The sequence below is a fragment of the Phacochoerus africanus genome, chromosome 9, assembly GCF_016906955.1.
Source record: "Phacochoerus africanus isolate WHEZ1 chromosome 9, ROS_Pafr_v1, whole genome shotgun sequence".
NCBI classification, from domain to species: domain Eukaryota; kingdom Metazoa; phylum Chordata; class Mammalia; order Artiodactyla; family Suidae; genus Phacochoerus; species Phacochoerus africanus.
The window spans coordinates 123,594,673-123,613,874 of record NC_062552.1 but is presented as its reverse complement, the minus strand read 5'-3'; the positions used below and the strand labels follow the sequence as shown (position 1 = coordinate 123,613,874).

At 52.9% G+C, this 19,202-nt stretch overlaps 1 protein-coding gene across 9 annotated transcripts in view; it reads right to left on the bottom strand.

Moving 5' to 3' along the window:
• Positions 1–19,202, bottom strand: part of EVL (Enah/Vasp-like) — a 136,754-nt gene that overhangs the window by 55,810 nt on the left and 61,742 nt on the right. Inside the window, exon 1 of one of the 9 annotated variants that reach the window (XM_047797176.1) lies at positions 11,852–12,049. The exons of 6 other annotated variants lie outside the window; for them this stretch is intronic. In XM_047797176.1, coding sequence (XP_047653132.1) covers positions 11,852–11,862 — 11 coding nt within the window. In that variant the 5' untranslated portion in view covers positions 11,863–12,049. Of the gene's footprint in view, positions 1–11,851; positions 12,050–19,202 lie in introns of those variants that run through there. 2 more of the 9 variants (XM_047797182.1, XM_047797181.1) reach the window with 2 other exon arrangements.

Below are 19,202 nucleotides of genomic sequence, written 5' to 3'. Positions count from 1 at the left end.
GGGACACGTGACATCAGCTGTCCAAGCCTGCGCTGAGGGCTCTGTCTGGGGACAGATGTACTGGGAGTGAATCACATGGCTTCTGTTGGGCCACTGAGCTACACCTTTTTTCTCATGATTCATGAGAGCAAATAATTAAGGAGGAATCGGTGATGAGCAAAAGAGGAAGGTTTTCCCCCGAAGAGCCATGTTACACGGGGAGGGGGGGAAAGAAAAACACACACGGTACCATGCTTGGCCTTCTCTGCGGGGTGGAGCCTGAAACCACTGTCTTCTACGGGAGTATGAGCAGGACAGCGCCCCCTCCCCAGTCTTTGGGGCCCCACCTTCACAAAGCCTGGTAGGAAAGAGGTAAACTGTACGGAGAACCAGGCAGACTGTGGTTCCAAAAAGCTGCGCTTCCATCGCAATGTAGACAGACCAGACAGCAGGGTACCGGCTAAGCTGGCTCAGTTCTGCTGAGATGCCTGTTGGCAGCAGTGACACTGGGCATGTAGCTGTGGCCCCAGACCCTCTCAGGACCCGGAGAGACCCTGAGACACCGTGCAGTGTGTTGACAGAACCCAGACTGAAGTCAGAGGCATCTGAGCTGAGGTCGCAGCTCTACCACTTGCTGCCATGAACACGGAAGCCTTGAGATGACTGTGGAGGAGTAAACCCAGAGAGGAACTGGCTGACGATCCCTGTGGGGAAGTGCCTTCACCTCCTGCAGGAGCAGATCCTGGGAGCAGAGCCTCTCCGGATGCCCACCCCATCTGCCCTGAGGCTGCATCCTCTGGGCTGCTCCCCGCCCAGGACTAAAGGTGGCAGAGCCAGGGCCACATGGGGCTCCTCCCTGGGGGAGACCCTGGCTCCAGAAGGGCGCCGACTCTGTCAGCAGTGGGCTGTGGTCTCAGGCCCTCCCGCCCCTCGACCTTCATGGACCATCTGCAGGGTGCAACCGTCTGCAGGGTCTCGGTGTCCGCTTCTTGGAAGACCCAAAGTGACACATCCTGTGACAGCACAGGCTCCCTGAGGGCAGGGATGAGCCTGTCTCCAGAACCTGGCCCAGAGCAGGTGCCTGACCAAGGCTCTCTGTGAGGAGTGCTCTGGAGCTGACCCGCACCCCGTCCCGTTCAATGCAACGCACCTCCTAGGGCAGCCCCATGTGCACAGCAACCTCTGGATGGGGCTGCCGGTAGCGGGGGGTGGGGGGGGTGGGGGGGGGGGACACGGATCGCTCTCGGAAGCAGCCCGTTTTGTTGCGGTGCCATCCCAGGCCGTAAGCCAGCCCTGCCCGCTCTGCGGGGCACTCGCTCCCTGCCCTCTGGAGCTGCAGAGGTGTCCTGGGCACCTGTGACGGTCCCGTGGACAAGCCAAGAAGCATCTCAGCTCTTCCATCCTTCAATCACTTGACAAGCCCCCATGCCCGCCCCTGGTCACTCTGCTTTGGCATGTCCCCATCTGCCACATGTTCTCCCAGTGTCTGGGTCCTACTATGGGGCGGTGCTCCCCGTCTGAGAAGCACAGGCGCCAGTGAGTCAAAAACACGCAGTGTTGCAGAGCCTTGCCCTCAGCGAGCTCACAGCTACTCAGGAAATAAGACAAGCCTTACTTACACACCTTGCTCAGCCGGGGCGGGGCGGAGGGGCGGGGGGAGCTTTCTGGAGAAAACGCTGTGTGGGCTTAAAGCTGAAGCGCTCCCAACCCCAGGCAGCCTCAGGAAGGGGATGTGGGCGCCTAGGCGGGGGAGGCCGGCAGCCAGCAGAGGCGGGGAGGCAAGAAGAGCAGGCACGTACAGAGCCACAGCACTGGGGGCTGGGGCTGACCCGGGGACCACCCTCCCAACACCTTTCGGGGCCGTTCTAGGGAGATGACACAGTAAGGTGCCCACCCCTGAGCCTGCCGCTGGTATGTGCTCAAACATCAATCATGAGGTTTTAAATTGTAATCAGAGCTGCAGGTTCCCTTTCTGTTGTTTTTTTTTTTTTTAGCACGTTAGGTTCAAACTGAACTTGTGGTTAATCAAAAATCCCTATTCCCACCCCCCATTTGAATAGTGCTCGTCTGTTTCTGCTAATACCACTAACAAAACCTAAATGCAAGAAAATACTTGTTTAGTTAAGATCTGTCTTATGATCCCTTTGGGATTTTTGTCTTGTCTTGCAGGAGTCAGCATTTTATTTACTTTATTATTTCTTACTTTGAGATATAACTGACATATTACATCAGTTGCAGGTGTACAGAAATGATTGAATATTTGCATATATTGCAAAAAGACCACCACTCTAAGTCTAGTTAGTATGCATCACCACATACAGTCATGAAAGTATTTTCTTAGGCTGCGTTGTTTTAATAAAATTTTGATTGTTATGTAATCTAGACATTGCCTCTGAGCTCCATATATTCGACTGTCTTCTCAGCATCTCTAAGTGGATAAACTGGCAAACTCTACACCACAGGCATTTTCACAGGCCTCATACACTTCATTTATCTCAATCAGTTATTTGAGGAAGTTAATTTGGTAAACAAATACTTCCTTTTTAAAATTTATTATTGTAGTTCCTGTTGTGGCACAGTGGAAACTAATCCGACTAAGAACCGTGAAGCTGCAGGTTCGATCCCTGGCCTTGCTCAGTGGGTTAAGGATCTGGCCTTGCTGTGGCTGTGCTGTAGGCCGGCAGCTGCAGCTCCAATTTGACTCCTAGCCTGGGAACATCCATTTGCTGTGGGTGTGGCCTTAAAAAGACAAAAGGCAAAAGTAAAAATAAGCAAACATTGTGCACACAGCTGCGAAACCTACTCACAGATCTTTGCAGACTTGCCATGAGAAAGCACAGATGCATTTCTGGATGAAACCAATTCATAGGGTATAACCACTATGGAGAACAGTATGGAGGTACCTTAGAAATCTATACATGTAACTGCCATATGACCCAGCAATCCCACTCTTGGGCACACATCCAGACAAAACTTTCCTTGAAAAAGACACATGCACCCGCATGTTCATTGCAGCTCTATTCACAACAGCCAAGACATGGAAACAACCTAATGTCCATCAAAAGACGACTGGATTAGGAAGATGTGGTGTATATACACAATGAAAAACTACTCAGCCATAAAAAAGAACGACATAATGCCATTTGCAGCAACATGGATAGAACTGGAGACTCTCATACTGAGTGAAATAAGTCAGAAAGAGAAAGACAAATACCATATGATATCACTCATATCTGGTATCTAATATACAGCACAAACGAACCTTTCCGCAGAAAAGAAATTCATGGACTTGGAGAATAGACTTGTGGTTGCCTGGGGGGAGGGGGCGGGAGTGGGAGGGACTGGGAGCTTGGGGTTAACGGATGCAAACTCTCGCTCACGGGATGGATTTACAATGAGATCCTGCTGTGTGGCACTGAGAACTATGTCTAGATACAACACAGCACGACAGTGGGAGAAAAAATTATGTATACATGTATGTGTAACTGGGTCCCCATGCTGTACAGTGGGGAAAAAAAATGTGTTGGGGGAAATAACAATAAAAAGAATTTAAAAAGAGGAGAAAGAATTCAGTGAACATACTTCTGAAAAAAATTTAAAAATTAAAATAAATGACAAAAACAAACAAACAAAAAAACCAATTCACAGGAAACCTTCACACGCCCACAGTGAAGGCACCCTGCGGTCACTCGGCCTCTCCCCGTCTATGCCTGACAGTAGGTTCCGTGTCCTACCAGCTACTGGCCTCTCACCCACACTGCTCCCTGTGTGACCGGAAATGAGGTTTCTGAGCCTGTCACTGGCTTGCAGGGACAGCACATCCCTTCCTGTGCACAACACGGAGCCCTTTCTTTTTTCCTTTTTGGCTGTGGTGCGCAGTGGCTTGATGTGAGATCTCAGTTCCCAGACCGGGGATTGAACCTGGGCTTTAGTGGTGAAAGCACCGCATCCTAACCCTTAGACCACCAGAGAACTCCCGCCGAAGCCCTGTCTTATCTACAAATACCTTCTGGAGCTTTTCCAGGCATTTACTACAAACATTTGAAGGACAGAGTGTAATTTCATAACGTAATGGTGAAAGGACGTGAAGCCCAAAAGGGACCAGAGCGCGGCAGGACCAACCGCGAGAGGCCGGCTGGAAACCCCGCAAACCGCGCAGCCCGTCGACCCGTGGGAAGAGGGAGCAGCTCCCACAGTGCCGCGCCTCTGCCTCTGCCCGCAGTGCTCAGTCCTGCTTCTCACCGTCTGCGCGACGGCAGGCTCCTTGGGGACAGGGACTCCTGCTTTCCCCCTGGCAGGCGGTCGACACTACCCCATTTTGTGCTGAATACCTGACTCTGCAGAAGTGCACGGGGCCAGCTGCCCGCGGGGGCGGTCCATTTACAGCCTCACTCCCTCTTCCCCGAGGGCGCAGCTGCCCATGGTGGCGGGGGCGGCGGCAGCGGTTACCAGCCACTTCTGGGCTTCCCGGCCCGCTGGACGGTGGACCTGCTGCGCAGCGAGGGCCCACGCGGCCAGCTGCTGCCTCTGAAGGTGCATTTTGTTCCCCCGACTGGCCTGGGCCCAGGGCCCCAGGAAAGGGCCCGCCCCGCTCTGCGGGAGGGTCAGCCCTGGAGGGTCCCCTGGAGTGCACTCTTCCTCACCCGCCGCAGCTGGATTCTTTACCCAGCGTGCCACAGCGGGAACTCCTCAACGAATGTCTGAATGTCTTTGCATGAACGGTGCTTCTGGGTGTGCCTGATCTGCCAGGTACCGTGTTTCTCGGCCTTCAAGGACTCTTTGGGGTGGGAGTGAGGGAGGGGACCTGCTTTTCCAGCACTGACTTAACGAACACACCAAGGAGGCCCCCCTTTGCTGAGAACACACTGTGTACAGGTATATCCTCATGCCGAGTCCTCAGAAACTGGATGGCCTACTGAAGAGATGGGGTGGTCTCGGGCCTCGGGGGCAACAGCCTGCTGCGCCCCGGGCCGGGTGCAGAGCACACAGCACAGAGGGAGCAGCTCAGGCCGGCGCACAGTGTCCCCAGCCCTCAGTCTGGACCACCCGTTGCTCCTCAAGGCCCACAGTCCAGGGGAGCCAGGGCACCACGCTGTGCATGAGGGCACAGTGACTGAGCAACAGAGACGGAGTCACGGCCTGTCAGAGCTGAGAACTACCTGGAAGTAACTTCACCTGTGAGGGTGAAGTAAAGGGGACACGTCTCCCAGCATCCTGTGGCTCATGCGGGGCCAGCCTGCAGACCCCACCTTCTGCTACACGATACAAGGGCTTTTCTGCTTCCGGGTAAAGCATGGTTACCACGTGTGACTTCTCTTCCTTATGCCTTTTTTTTTCCTGAACCATCTGAAAGCTGGAGATGTCGTGATACACCAATCCTAAGGTTTTTAGTTTGCATGTCTTTAAAATAAAGACATTCCATTATATACCTTAAATACCGTTATTCCATTTCAGAAAGGTAGTAATTTACTAATAAACCTAATACGGAGCCCATAGTAAAGTTACCCACATCTCCCCCAAATGCTTTGATTTTTTTATGGATCCAGGGACCACCCATGCATTATGTTTATTCTGGTTGGCTGCTTACTTACTCTTTTAAGCTAGAGTGTTAGGCCTTTTTTTTTTTTTTTCCTCCTGTTTTTCATTGATGCTGATTTTTTTTGCGTGTGAGGAGTTCAGGCCGGTGGTCTCGTGGGCCGTCCCATCCTGGATGCTTCCTGGTGACTCGATTCCGAGTGAACAGAGTAAACAGGAAGCGCCCGTCTGGGGGGGCCGCGGGCGCCCACGCCTCACACAGTTCACACCGGGAAGGACGTTCACCGCCTTCTCTGCGCACGAACTTGACCAGGGAGCCACGGCCAGACCTCCTGGGCCCATCCCCCTGGGTAGTGAGTGACCCACCTGCACGGTGACCTTCCTCTTAATGGCAACAGGCCCGGAGCAGGCTTAATGTTATGTTCCGAGCTTCACGTGTTTATTCTGAAACATCTCACGCCTGTGAGAAGCAGGTCCCCACGACGCCACCCCTCCGTCCAGGAAGTGGGAGGTGGCCTCAGAAAGCTGCTTAGCTCCAGGAGCCCCTGCAGCCCAGCGCCGTCCCCTCTCCCAGGGAGGCTGCCGCCCTGATCTGGGTGCTGACCCAGCCTAGCCCCACCTGCTGTGTAGAACAGTCACGCAACTGAGTGTTTCACAGAGGTGGTTCTCAGTTGTGGACTCAGGACCCCTTGGTACCCATGTAAGTTAGGGAGGATGCCAAAAGCTTCTGTTCATGTAGGTGAGGCCTATTTATGTTTATCTTCTTTGAAATGAAAACTCAGAATTTTTAAAAACGAGCACACATTTCCTTAGCTGTCACGGTGACAATGTCAACACAGGCCAGGGAGCCTCTGGAAAATTCCCCTGTGCACTCATGAGAGTGAAAAAGGCAAACAATGTCTCAATATTAATACAAATATGGTTTTGACTCACAGAGCCCTAAGATCCCATTCTGAGAACTGCTGTGTTAGAGCAACGAAAACAGTGACTTAGCTCTGCACCCTTAACACGCACGATCTCAGACGGCGACCGTTAAGCCCTCTTTCTGTGAGTGTTAGAATTACAGAAAGGCTTTGGGTAAATGAAGATTAAACTCAGTGTGAAACCCAAACCTCTTTTCTTCCCTCCGAGTTGTCTGGGAGGGTCAGATGGCCACACGCCTGCCTCTTCTCCACTATGATGCCACCGTCCCCGATGCCTGGACGGCTGGCTCCACTTCTGTCAAGTCGAGTGGAATCTGAACAAACGCTCCAGCCAACTGCTGAGAGCGTCTGACATTCTTAGACTGAACCTGTCTCAAGTCCTTCCCACGCTTTCCTTGGAGGCCAGCGACGCAGCCTTGGCTCGGGAAGCCATCGACAGGCCACGCGGACACATTTACCAGTTCCGACACACGCCCGTGTCCCCAGGGCCTGTGACGCTGATCACTCGTGGAAGTGGATGGGGTCTCCACACAGCCTCGGGACAGGAGTAGTGATGTGGCTGGCCCAGGGGCTGGGGCGGGAGGCACATCATCTTACAGCCTGGGAGGGAGAGCCAGCTGAGGCCTGGCTGACCCCCTGATCATCAGCTGGGCAGTCCGGCCCCGCTTTGCACACAAGCAAGTGTGTGCCATTCCGGGCACGGGGGCGGACGCAGATCCTGCCCTTGGAGCGCTGCAGCCTGGAAGGGGAGCGTGAACAGCTGACTGACAAGGGCAGCCTGGGTGACACAGGAGGGCTGTTAGGGCTTAACGGTGGGAATCGGAGGTTGCAGAGAACAGCAGAGAGGAGGCCTTGATTCTGACTGCAATCTGGGGCAAGTTCCCTCGAGAGGCTAGAGGAAGCTTAGCTTCTGAAAACACAAGTGACCTGGCCGCCCCCGTGATGTCAGAGAGACGGGAAAGAGAGCCCCCGCCGCGGAGGACCGGGGCGGAGCACACCGCATGGCAGAGCAGGGAAGGAGCACAACGCGTGGCACGGGCTGCTCACAAAGGAATGGTATTTATCTCTTACGGGTTCAGGTATTAAGTGAAGTCACTGGTCTAGACCGGCTCTCAGCAACACCAGGGGACACGACACATCTCCGGGGGTAACCTCAAATCGTTACGGGACCGTCTCTCAACAGCAGACGCCCTCGATTCTTCAAACAGAAGACAGGGAAGTCCCAAGATGCTCTCCGAGTGACCTGGCCACACGTCCTGGGGGCGAAACGGCCAACGGGGGCTCTGAGGGCTGTTTCGGTCGTGAGCTCCCAGAACTCCGACTCTCGGGGTGGGGGGGACGAGACGTCACAGGAAACCGAGGTCACAGCTGCCCTGAGAGGTGGCCTTCCAAACCCGGCCCAGGGGCAAAGGTGTGGCCTCGGGGCCGGGCTGGGCCGGGCGGACCCTACGTCTTTGTGCTCCACGTGTGGAGCAAGTGCTAAGCCCGGTGCCCAGGCAGCCAGCTAGACTGTATGGACTCCAGCACTACCTGAGAGCGAGCTGAAGATCCCCTGCCCGGCCTCTTCTCCAACACGCAGCAGGAGGAAGCTCCCTGGTAGCAGCTTCGGTAGCCAGCCAGCTCTACCAGCACAACCAGGAGCAGGTGACTAAATCCAGCAATTTAGTAAACGTGTGTTGGGAGTTCCCGTCGTGGCTCAGTGGTTAATGAGTCCAACTAGGAACCATAAGGTTGCGGGCTGGATCCCTGGCCTCGCTCAGTGGGTTAGGGATCTGGCGTTGCTGTGAGCTGTGGTGTAGGTCGCAGATGCGGCTTGGATCCTGCGTTGCTGTGGCTCTGGCATAGGCCATAGGCCGGTGACTACAGCTCTGATTCGACTCCTAGCCTGAGAACCTCCATGTGCCGCAGATGCAGCCCTAGAAAAAAAAGACCGACAAAAAACAAACAAACAAACAAAAATATGTATTGCCAGGCACGACTTTCGACACTGAAGACACATATTGAGCAAAACAGACAAAAATTCCTGCTTTTGAGTTTACATCCTGGTGGAGACAGACGCCAGATAACAAGTCATATAATAGGTTAGAAGGTGACAAGTGCTTGAGAAAACCAACCAATGAAGCACACGCAGCATGGACAAGAGGGGACGGGGGACTGCCATGGCCGGGCTGTGACAGGAGGGCCTGACACACCGCCCGCGCACACTGCTTTTCCTGCTGCGCTGGGATCCGCTTGTTCCTACTCAGTTCAGTCGCGTTCAGCCAGCACTCCCTGGGAACCTATTCTGCACGGAGTCAAACCCCCCGTGACCCCAGCCAGCACACCAGCTTAAGAGTAGCCAGCTTTGCCCGCGTCGGCCTGGGTCAGGCTGGATTCGCTTCCCTCCTTCACACCTGCCCTGGATCCATCAGGCAGTCCTGGAGGCTGTACCTCCATTGCACCTCCCGAGTGCGGCTGCGCGCCCCCTGCACCGACTGCTCCTCTCCCCTGCACGGCTGCCTCTCACCCTGTGTGACCCTAAGAGCCTCCCTGGAGTCTCCTTGCCTCCATTCTAGTCGCCCTAGACGGGCATCCATTCAGTGGCCAGAGCGATTTTCTTAAACCCCTATCAGACCCTTTTTCCCTCGTGTGATGGCCTCCTAAGGCTTCCTGCCACACAGCAAAGAGGACCCACCATCCGCCTGGGCTCTGGGCGGGCTGTGAGGAGGCCGGGCTGCTTCTCTGCTCAGCTCCCTCCCTCTCCTTACTCTTGTCTCTTCTGCCTCCTGACCTTTGAACTCACCGGCAGGGTCCCATCTCGGCTCGTCTACTGGTCGTTTCGTGTCTCTGTTCTAACTCGCGGAAGGTGCGCCCTGCCCCAGGACAATTTCAGGACGCCTGTCTCGTCCCTCTTGGTTCCTCTTAAACTCACCCCTGTCCTTCGGAGCGCACCTGAGGTCCCACATCCCCCGAAGTCTTTCCTGACAGCCCCCCTTCTCGACTCTGGGTGATCTTCCTGTCTACACTCGCCACGGTCTATACTGCGTGGGACTCAGGACCCGTGGCCCTCTGTTTCCAGGAGTGCCGTCTTCCCGCTCGCTGCGGCTCCGAGCAGAGGCCTTTCCAGCGCCATGTAAGGGCGTCTGCGTTGGGGGACCCGCGCTCCCGCCTGGGTCTCCCTCCCGCCTCTGCCTGGGCTTCTTCCTCGGGGAAATGGGAACAGTAAACGCAACACTCGCTCCTTCAAGCACACGGAGAGGGTGCACCGTACGCGCTGGTGCTCAGAACGCAGTTCCTGGCGGATGGCTGGCCAGGATGGGCTGACGTGCTCTCAGGGCGCCGAGGCCTTTGGGGACCCTGAGGCCTTTGGGGACCCCGCTGGCTCAGGCGCCACGGCGACTGAGGAATCCAGCTGTTCCAGCTCTGCCGGGCAAGCGTGTGCCCAAGCAAACGCTGCGGGCCTTACAACGGCTGTGCAGGGCGGGCTTTGCAGTGGCTGGACGGGGCCAACTCGCTCAAGACAAACGCTGCCCCGACGGCCCGACCTGGGTGCCCCAGAGCTGGACTAAAAAAAAAAATCATTTTCAGACTTCAAAATTATCACCAGCAAAATACAATTTTTTTCCTCAAAGAAATATTGAGGACTGCTCAAAAAAGACAAAAAAGAGAGCAAATTTGGTTGAAGTGGCAGGTGCGATGCCTAAGGCACCACTAACCTACACAGTCCACACTGGATGGGCTCTCAGCTGCCTTCAATATGGAAACGCCTAGGATTTCTACACCTTTTCTTTTTTCTTTTTTGTCTTTTTTGTCTTTTTAGGGCCGTACCCGTAGCATACGGAGGTTCCCAGGCCAGGGGTCGAATCGGAGCTGTAGCCGACTGCCTACTCCAGAGCCACAGCAACACAGGATCCGAGCTGCATATACAACCTATACCACAGATCACGGCAACACCAGATCCTTAACCCACTGAGCGAGGCCAGGGATCGAACCCATGTCCTCATGGATGCGAGTCGGGGTCGCTAACCACTGAGCCACAATGGGCTCTCCAAGATTTCCACACTTTCAATTCAAGGATTTTTGACACCTGCTCTGCTTCCTCCTCGCTTACTTCTGACGGTATTTTCTGCAATGGCAGCTGACAGGATACACTGTGCTTTTCATGGTGTAACTTTCAGCTGAAGATGACTGGTTCCTGCCCACTTTGGAAGGTAACAGGCCTTTGAAATGGAAAGTCTTGTTTTCCACAGCTCCACCCACAAACCCTCTAAGGCTCAAGGAAAATGACTAAAATGACGGGAAACATGGCCGCAAGGGAGCAGGAACAGAGCCAACTGTAAACACAGCACGTGCCCTGGCTCCATGAGCGCTGGGCCTAGAGGCAGTGACTCCAGCACCCGGCCAAGGCTGCACTCTGAGGCGGGAGCACTGCCCTCCCCAGAGCTCCCCCGCTGACCAGGAGCATGGGACCAGCCCTACTCCCCGCACCATCCACTGTCACAAGGCATTGCAAGGCACTCCCAGAGAGCCTGGCCCATGTTCTGGAAGCTTCTCCTCCTAAGTTCTCCTCAACCAGCCATGAACCCTGAGCAAGCACCATGGCCCGTCAGAGGCCAGGCCTCCTCCTCCACAGGACACCAGTATCCCCTCCCTGAGCTGACCCAACCAACAAGGCTGGAAGCATCAGATGGGTCAAACTGCAGTGTGGGAACTGGGAAGTAACTTTAAGGAGCAGGATGACAATTCTGTGCTAAGATGCAAAGCTGCAAGGAGTGGACCAGGCAAATGCCGATTCCAGGGGATGAAAGCCTGCTCTGTGGCCCACTGCCTTTCATGGAGCTGCAGGGCAGGGAGAGGCATGTCTAAAACGCAATCTCACTTTTAGAAGTTACATGTGCAGGACGCGAACAGGCTGGTGCCCACACGCACGTGAAACCACAACAGTCTAAGCGACCGGTGGCCCAAAGTCAGCCACAGGTCTCTCAAGCAGACGTTCGGGGTCCTGCTGTTACGGCCCATGAAGTTTCCACTACAAAGCGTACCCCACTTCTTTCCTCCTGCCCAGTATTGAGAGAAAACCGCTCGAGTGTCTTCAGGCCATTCCCAGAGGAGAACCCAGGACCCATCGGAGCACCTCTGAGCCACATGCCAACCCCCTCACATGGTTCAGAGCCCCCTCCGCCACCTGGACTTCTGAGGAGGCGCTTTCCACATGCACATAAAGTGCCTAAAGACGACAGCCATCGAGGGACCCCGGCCGGTGTGGCGGCCAGACCCGCAGATGAGTGCGGGCTCCGCACGACCTGCGGTGTGACAGCTGGTCTCCCCATGCGTGCAACCTGCGGGTCTGGGAGGGTTTCCAGGGCCTTCGGCTCTCTGCCATCAGGGCTCCAGGTCTCCTCCTGACGCCCCTGTCCCCCGGTCCCCATACTCACACGGTGGCCATGGCTGCGCGGCTGCAGCACGGAGCAGCGAGGCGGTGGGTCGTGGATTCCCACTGGGCCCGCTGACCAGAGGGCCACGGACCCTGGGGATGCAGCGACGTGACGCTGAGGCACTGCTTAGAGCCAAACAGGAAAAGGAAGATGAACCAGAGACAAAGGGGAAACAAACGCCAGTTAAGAACTGAAACCGAGGTAGAAAATAGAGAAACGAGAGGCTCTCGTGGTGCAGGCCCCCGCCCCCACCCCGTGGGGCCACGCCTCGGCGGCGGCCTGAGGCCTCAAGTTCCAGCACTTTCTGCAGACTGAGTGGGCCCTGGGAAAGGCGGGGGGGCCCCCACCGGCAGGAGAGCCGTCGGCCCTGTCCTCCCAGGGCCTTTGTGGGAGGGTCCCCTGGCCCAACCTGCAGAGCCCACAGACGACTCGATGCTTTTGACAGCCGGCTGAGGCTTCCTGTTTGACTCGGGAATAAATCCTGCACTTCGGCTGGAAGACGGGTCTCACCACCCCCGGTGAGGTTTCTGTCAGCACCTCAGGGCCGAAAGGAAAATGTCTGAGGACTAAGGGGAACGTGGCTTGGTCACCGGCTCCACCGACCCCGGCCGGGCGGCTGCTTTCTCAGCTCTAAGGTGGGGCTGCTGATGCTCAGTCTGCGGACCCTCGCCCGGCGCTTGGGCACATCCGCTCCACTCGCGAGCTTCCGTGCAGAGCTCACAGAGACCCCACAAAGTGTCACGCATTGTGCTAGAAACGAGAGACAAAACAGTGCCAGCAACAGCAGCACTTGTCCTTAAAGGGCTCTTAAGGTTTAGAAAGGAAGGGACCGATAGGTGAGCAGAGGGGTGCGTCCAACAGTTGCTATTGCTATCGAGGCAAATATACCGAGTACAGGGCAAGAGAAAGATCGGTCCTAACCAGAGGGCTGGAAGCACTGAATGCCGAACATCCCTTTTCAAAGGGTTTCAGAGACACACCTCCTTTGGCACCGCTTTAGGTGCCAGTCAAACTTTGACACACTGTGGTTCTCATTTTCTCTTAATTCAAGATATTTTCTATTTCCCTCTGCTTCTATTTCCTCTGTTTCTTCTTCTTCTTTTTTTTTTTGGCCGCGCCCGAGACATATGGAAGTTCCCAGGCTGGGGAATGCATCTGGGCTGCAATGCCACCTGTGCCACAGCTGAGGCAATGCTGGACCTTTAACCCTCTGTGCCACAGCAGGAACTCCTGGTTTCTTCTTTTACCCACGGATTACTTAGAAGTACTTGAATTGCGAAAGAGTCATTGTTATCCTTCCTCTGTTGTTTATTTCCGAAACATACTTAGTCTAAGTCTTTTGTTTTCCTGGTAAGGCTGCAGTCCTGTTAAATGTAGGGAGACCTGCCGGATGGCCCAGCAGGAGGTCTATCTTGGTGAAAAGAAGGTGTGTTCTGAAACTGGGTGCAGGGTCCAAAACGTCAATTAGGTCAAGGTGGTTAATAGTGAGTTTGAGATCTTCTTACGTCTTTACTGGTTTGCTGTTGGTTTATTTTTGTCTCATTGTTCTATCAACAGTTGAGACGAAGGCATTAAAATCTCAAACCACAACGGTGGATTTGTCCATTTCTGTCAATTTTTATTTCACGTATTTTGAAGCTCTTACATATATATATATTTTCTTCTTTTTAGGGCTGCACCTGTGGCATATGGAAGTTCTTGGCCTAGGGGTCGCAAGGGAGCTGCAGTTGCAAGCCTACACCACATCCACCGCAACACTGGGCCTGAGCTGCAGCTGCGTATGCAACCCACACCACAGCTCGCGGCAACCCACTACGCAAGGCCAGGGATTGAACCCGCATCCTCACAGGCACCATGTCGGGCTCTGAATCCGCTGAGCTGCAACAGAAACCCCTACCCCCATTTTTAATGGGATAGTAGTCATATGAATTATATATTCACGACGCAATGTTGTGTATGTGTGTGGGTACCTTTTAATTATGAAAAAAGTCCTTTATATTCATCCATATTATTTACCCTTTCGAGTTTTCTTCATCCCTTCTTAAACATCTAAGTTGCTCGGTATCATTTTTCTTCCGACCGAGGAACTGCCATGAGCATTTCTTATGCATCAGGAATGCCGAAGGTAAATTCTCTTGCTCTTCTTCTACTTCTTTTATGGTCACACCTGCAGCATATGGAAGTTCCGAGGCCCGTGGGTGAACTGGAGCTGCAGCTGCCGTCTATGCCACAGCCAGGGCACCACCAGATCCTTAACCCACTGCACTGGGCCAGGGATCGAGCCCACATCCTCACAGAGACAACACTGGCTCCTTCACCTGAGCTACAACGGGAACTCCCCTCTCACTCTTTTTTCTGAAACCTATTTTGCTTACATCCTCAGAGGCACTTTTGCCTGAAGAGAGAATTCTGAGATTTTTCGTCCCCTTTCAGCACCTTGAAGACGTTGTTCTACTCTCTTCTGGCGTCCACCGTGTCGGATGAGACTCAGCCATCACTCGTGTCATCATCCTTTCTGAGTCACTTTTCTTCTGGTCACTTTTATTTTACTTACTTATTTTTGGCCATACCCACAGCATGGGAAAGTTTCTACGCCAGGGATCAAAGTCGTGCCACAGCAGAGACAACGCCAGATCCTTCACCTGCTGAGCCAGCCGGTAACTCCCTGATCACTTTGAATACATTTTCTCTTTTTCTTTGGCTTCCAGCAGTTTGGCTATGACGGGATTAGGTGTGATTTTTCTTTGTATTTACCCTGCTGGGGCTTTACTGGAAATCTAGGACATATAAGTTAAGGTTTTTCATCAAATTTGGAAATTATTTTTTCAAGCCACTTTCTCCTGTTCCTTTCTCTTTTTCCTCTCCCTCCAGGACGCTCGTTATACACACGTAGAACCCTTGGTATCATCTCACAAGTCACCAAGGCGCTGTTAATTACTTTCAATATCATTTTCAGATTAGATGATTTCTATTGATCAGCCTCCAAGTCCACTAACACTTTCTTTTTTTTCTTTTTAAGGCCACATCTGCAGCATGTGGAGGTTCCCAGGCCAGGGGTCGAACTGAAGCTACAGCCGCGGGCCTACACCATAGCTCACGGCAACACCGGATCCTTAACCCACTGAGCGAAGCCAGGGATCAAACCCACAACCTCATGGATCCTAGTCGGGTTTGTTAATCGCTGAGCCACAAAGGGAACTCCCCACTAACACTTTCTAATACTGTTTCTGTTCCACTTTTATAATCTCATCCAGTGATTTTAAAATTTTTATTTCTAGGACTACAATTTCCATTTGGCAAATTCTGAATAATTTCCATTTCTCTGTCGAGATTCTCCATCTGTTTGCTCGTTTTATCTGTTTCCTTTAAGTCTTTGAGTATATATATAAAATACCAATTTTGAAGTACTTGTCTGCTAATTCCAACTTCAGAGTAGCCTGCCTATTGATGAGTTTTTTCCCCCTTTAGTTCACATCTTCTGACTCTTTATATGTCCACTTATTTATGTATTTATTTACTTATTTTCTTTTTAGGGCCGTACCCACAGCATATGGAAGTTCCCAGGGAAGGGGCTGAATTGGAGCTGCAGTCACTGGTCTACACCACAGCCACAGCAACACCGGATCTGAACCATATCTGTGACCTACACCACAGCCTGCAGCAACACTGTACCCTTAATCCACTGGGTGAGGCCAGGGATTGAACCCGTGTCCTCATGGACACTATGACAGGTTCCCACTGAGCCACAACGGGAACTCCATGCCCGCTAATTTATATGTTTGACACTGGTATGACCCACTGCAGAGTCTGGGTTATGGTTTTCTTCCTTTAAAGGTATTGAGTTTGTCCTGGCAGGTCGGTAAATTATTGGCAGGTCCTTTTAGGTTATGAGTCTTGGATTAATTCTTTAAGTCCATTTCCATTGTGAATGTAGCCCTCGGGTGTGGCCCCGACTCAAGGGCGCGGTCCTTCCTCCTAAGGGGTGGCTGTGCTGGGGCCTCAGGATGCCTGGGTGCTCTGTGAGGTCTCTGCGTTTGGGTGGATGGATCTCCAACACCTCCCAGCGCTGCTTGGCCTCTGGCGTCGTCATTCGGCTCTTAGTCCTACAGAAGGCCGTCTGTGCCATAGGCTCCGTGGAGCATCTCATCCTACTCGTGTACAGCAGGCCTTCAGTCGAGGCCCTAAAGTGAACCCCTACACAAAACTCTGCTGTCCCTGCCCCGACTCCACGGCTCCCCTTCCCATCTCCTTGCCCTGCAACATCCGGCTACTTTAATAGTTGGAAATGCCAACAGCTGACTCCTGAGTTCCTTAAGATCAACTTCTAGCCTGGGTTCTGTAACTGAGCCAATGCCCTGTGGGGCTCCTGGGCACACAGGCCTTCCTGTGTCCCCCATTTCTTGTTTTGAGGGAATAAGAAACTTCCATATGCTGAGGATGCAGCCCTAAAAAAAGACAAAGAAAGAAAGAAAGAAAGAAAGAAAGAAAGAAAGAAAGAAAGAAAGAAAGAAAGAAAGAAAGGAAGAAAGGAAGAAAGAAAGAAAGAAAGGAAGAAAGAAAGAAAGGTCCTGTTTGCGGCTTACAATGTGAGCTGTGAACTGAGCTCAGCACCTAGTTCGCTGCTCAGGCTACGGCAGGTACAGAGCAGATGCTGCCTGCATGAACGAACGAAGGAGTGGGAAGGGCTCTGACCCCCACGGATGTTAAATCCTAAGGCATCTGGCTCTGGGTCACGCGCAACTGACAACGATTATATTGACTTGAACTGAAGGACGTGTTTCCCATGTAACCAGATCCCGAAAGGAGGCAGGATGGATGGAAGTCTGTACTAAAGACCCTCGTTCGGCAACCTGGTGAAGACCCAGTTGCCGTGTGGCCTGAGGAAGTCACCTTCCTTCTGCAGATTTCAGTTTCCTTTTCAGTAAATAGATTAACCTCTCTCCTCCTCTCTCTTGGAAGGACATTTGGGCATAAAAGAATCTTTGACTAAGAAATACAAACTATATATATTACGCTTGTATAATACCGGCTTTTCATGAGAATTTGCGTTAAAAAGAAGGCAGGGCACTTCCTGTGTCTTAGGAACAGAGAAAAAGAGGACAGAGAAATGGCTACATAGCATCACTGACACATTATGAAAACCTGTTAGCCAAGGTGCGTGACCAACTGCAGGCATGACAGGGACAGAGTAAAGGGACAAGGCAGGTGATGAAATAGTGAGTCCCACCAGGGGATTGTAAGTAGAGAAAAAAGTATGGGAGACCCTAGAAGTTAATGATCACTCAAGAAAGCAAGCTTGCTGAACAACTAAACCAAGCAGGCTTGCTTAGCAACCAAGCCATGCAACTGAAGCATGAGGCATGCCCCAAACAATAGAGCAGTGGTACAATGAGACCCACATCCCGCCCAGGGAGGTCAGTAAGTTGATGATTTCTAGGACATGCCCCTCTGGGGGCACTGAAAACAAAAACACAGGAGAGGGGACATGAGACTGCAGCCTAAGAGGATGCACCATTTTTAGTCTGTCACCACCTCGTGTCCATCTCCACACACCAGGACAGTCCCGGCTTGACCACGTAGGGTCTAGAAAACTCCCTGCCCAACGCGAAGCTGGAGCCGATGATGAAGTCTGACTCTCTTCAAGAATGAGGAAGAAGGTGGGTGGTCCTCTCCCCCTCCCCCTTTGATATTAAAACGGTGGTGGCTGCTCAGTCCCCAGGGCCTCAGAGCATCCGATACTGACATACCCTCATGTCTGTCACGGCTTACTTCTCGCGGATTCTTTCTGTGCCGAGACAGGGGACCTATGCTCTGCCAAGAGCAGAAATGTGTTTGTCAGGACCCACCTTAAACATCACCTCTTCAAGGAGAAGTTTAATGCCCCCCGGCCAGGTCCCCAGGGAAAATGAGTCCTGCTGCTGCTGCTGCTTCAGCAGTTTACGACAAGATCAACGTAGCCGTCATAATCACTGCCCTGGAGGTGAGAGCTACCACGTTTTTTCCTTCTCTTATCGCCACTTGTGCCCAGCACAGTTCTTGGTACACAGTGAGTGCCCAGGATGTTTGTTAAGCCACCCTGCTGCAGCGACTGGAACTTTGAAAGTACATAAATTACTGGTGGTACAGAGAGGGTATGGATATGGCCTTGTTTTTCAAATCTCAGCCTCTGGAAAGGGAGTGGTTGAGCCTTGTCGATAACACCGTGGCGCTCTGCTCCCAGGAACTTGAACTTCCATCCCAACCAAGCTCCGATCTGCAGCCTAAGCAGCCGGTACCAGCGAGGCAAGAGCAATCGAAGGTGCCAAGGAAACAGTGATGAACGCACAGGGGAGAAGTATCAGTCTCTGAGAAGTGTAAGCATCATAAAACAAAAGAACGCAGAGAAAGGCGACGAAAGAAGCCACCTGTGTGGAAAGCAACCTGTCTTTTCCATCAAAGGACATCTTGGGGACTCCATTTTGCTATGATTTCGGCTGAGACGCCTTCCGCGACCCCCCCTCCGCTTTCCCTCTTCTCCCAGGAACAATTTGTTTCAAATGAGCCAACCGGGAAGAATGTGCGCCCTGACCTGACCCACGGCAAGGGGGCAGGTCCACCACCCGCGTTAGGGATAAACAGGGAGGGTCCTTTGTTGGGCGCGCGCTTTTGGAGCCCCCGCGCCCTTCGGCAGAAGGAAAGAGCCTTGTGGAGATCTCCCCGTGTTCGTGTGTCTCATTTTTCGACACGGACGATCCGAGCCATGTCCCCAACACCTGTGAGAGATATATATGTATCTATAGCAAGAAATACATGTTTAGTCTTTGTCCCTGTTTTTGGCTCCGGGCTCTCCAAACACGTGGAATTTCCAAAGTGTAAGAGGAATGGAAGCATCCTTTGTTATGACACTTGGAATATTTGGTCTTCATTTCCTGAAGTAGCTTCTTTCTGTGACAAGAGTGAAATGGGTGTCTTTTGGAGTTCCCATCGTGGCGCAGCAGAAATGAATCCTCCTAGCATCCATGAGGTTGTGGGTTCGATCCCTGGCCTGGCTCAGTGGGTGAAGGATCTGGCGTTGCCGTGAGCTGTGGTGTAGGTTGCAGCTGCAGCTCGGATCTGGCGTGGCTGTGGTGTAGGCCGGCGGCTGTAGCTCTGACTGGACCCCTAGCCTGGGAACCTCGATACGCTGTGGGTGCGGCCCTAAAAAAAGAAAAAAGAAAGTGAAATGGGTGTCTTCCATTATTGATAAGATGCCTCTTTCAACCACCCCTGAGTTTCTGTGAATGAAATGCCTCTGGGAAAGCCGTTTGTGAGCAGGGCTTGTTGCCAGGGAAACCAGCTGCGAGGTTAGAGGGCTGTAACTTTCACCCCAGCC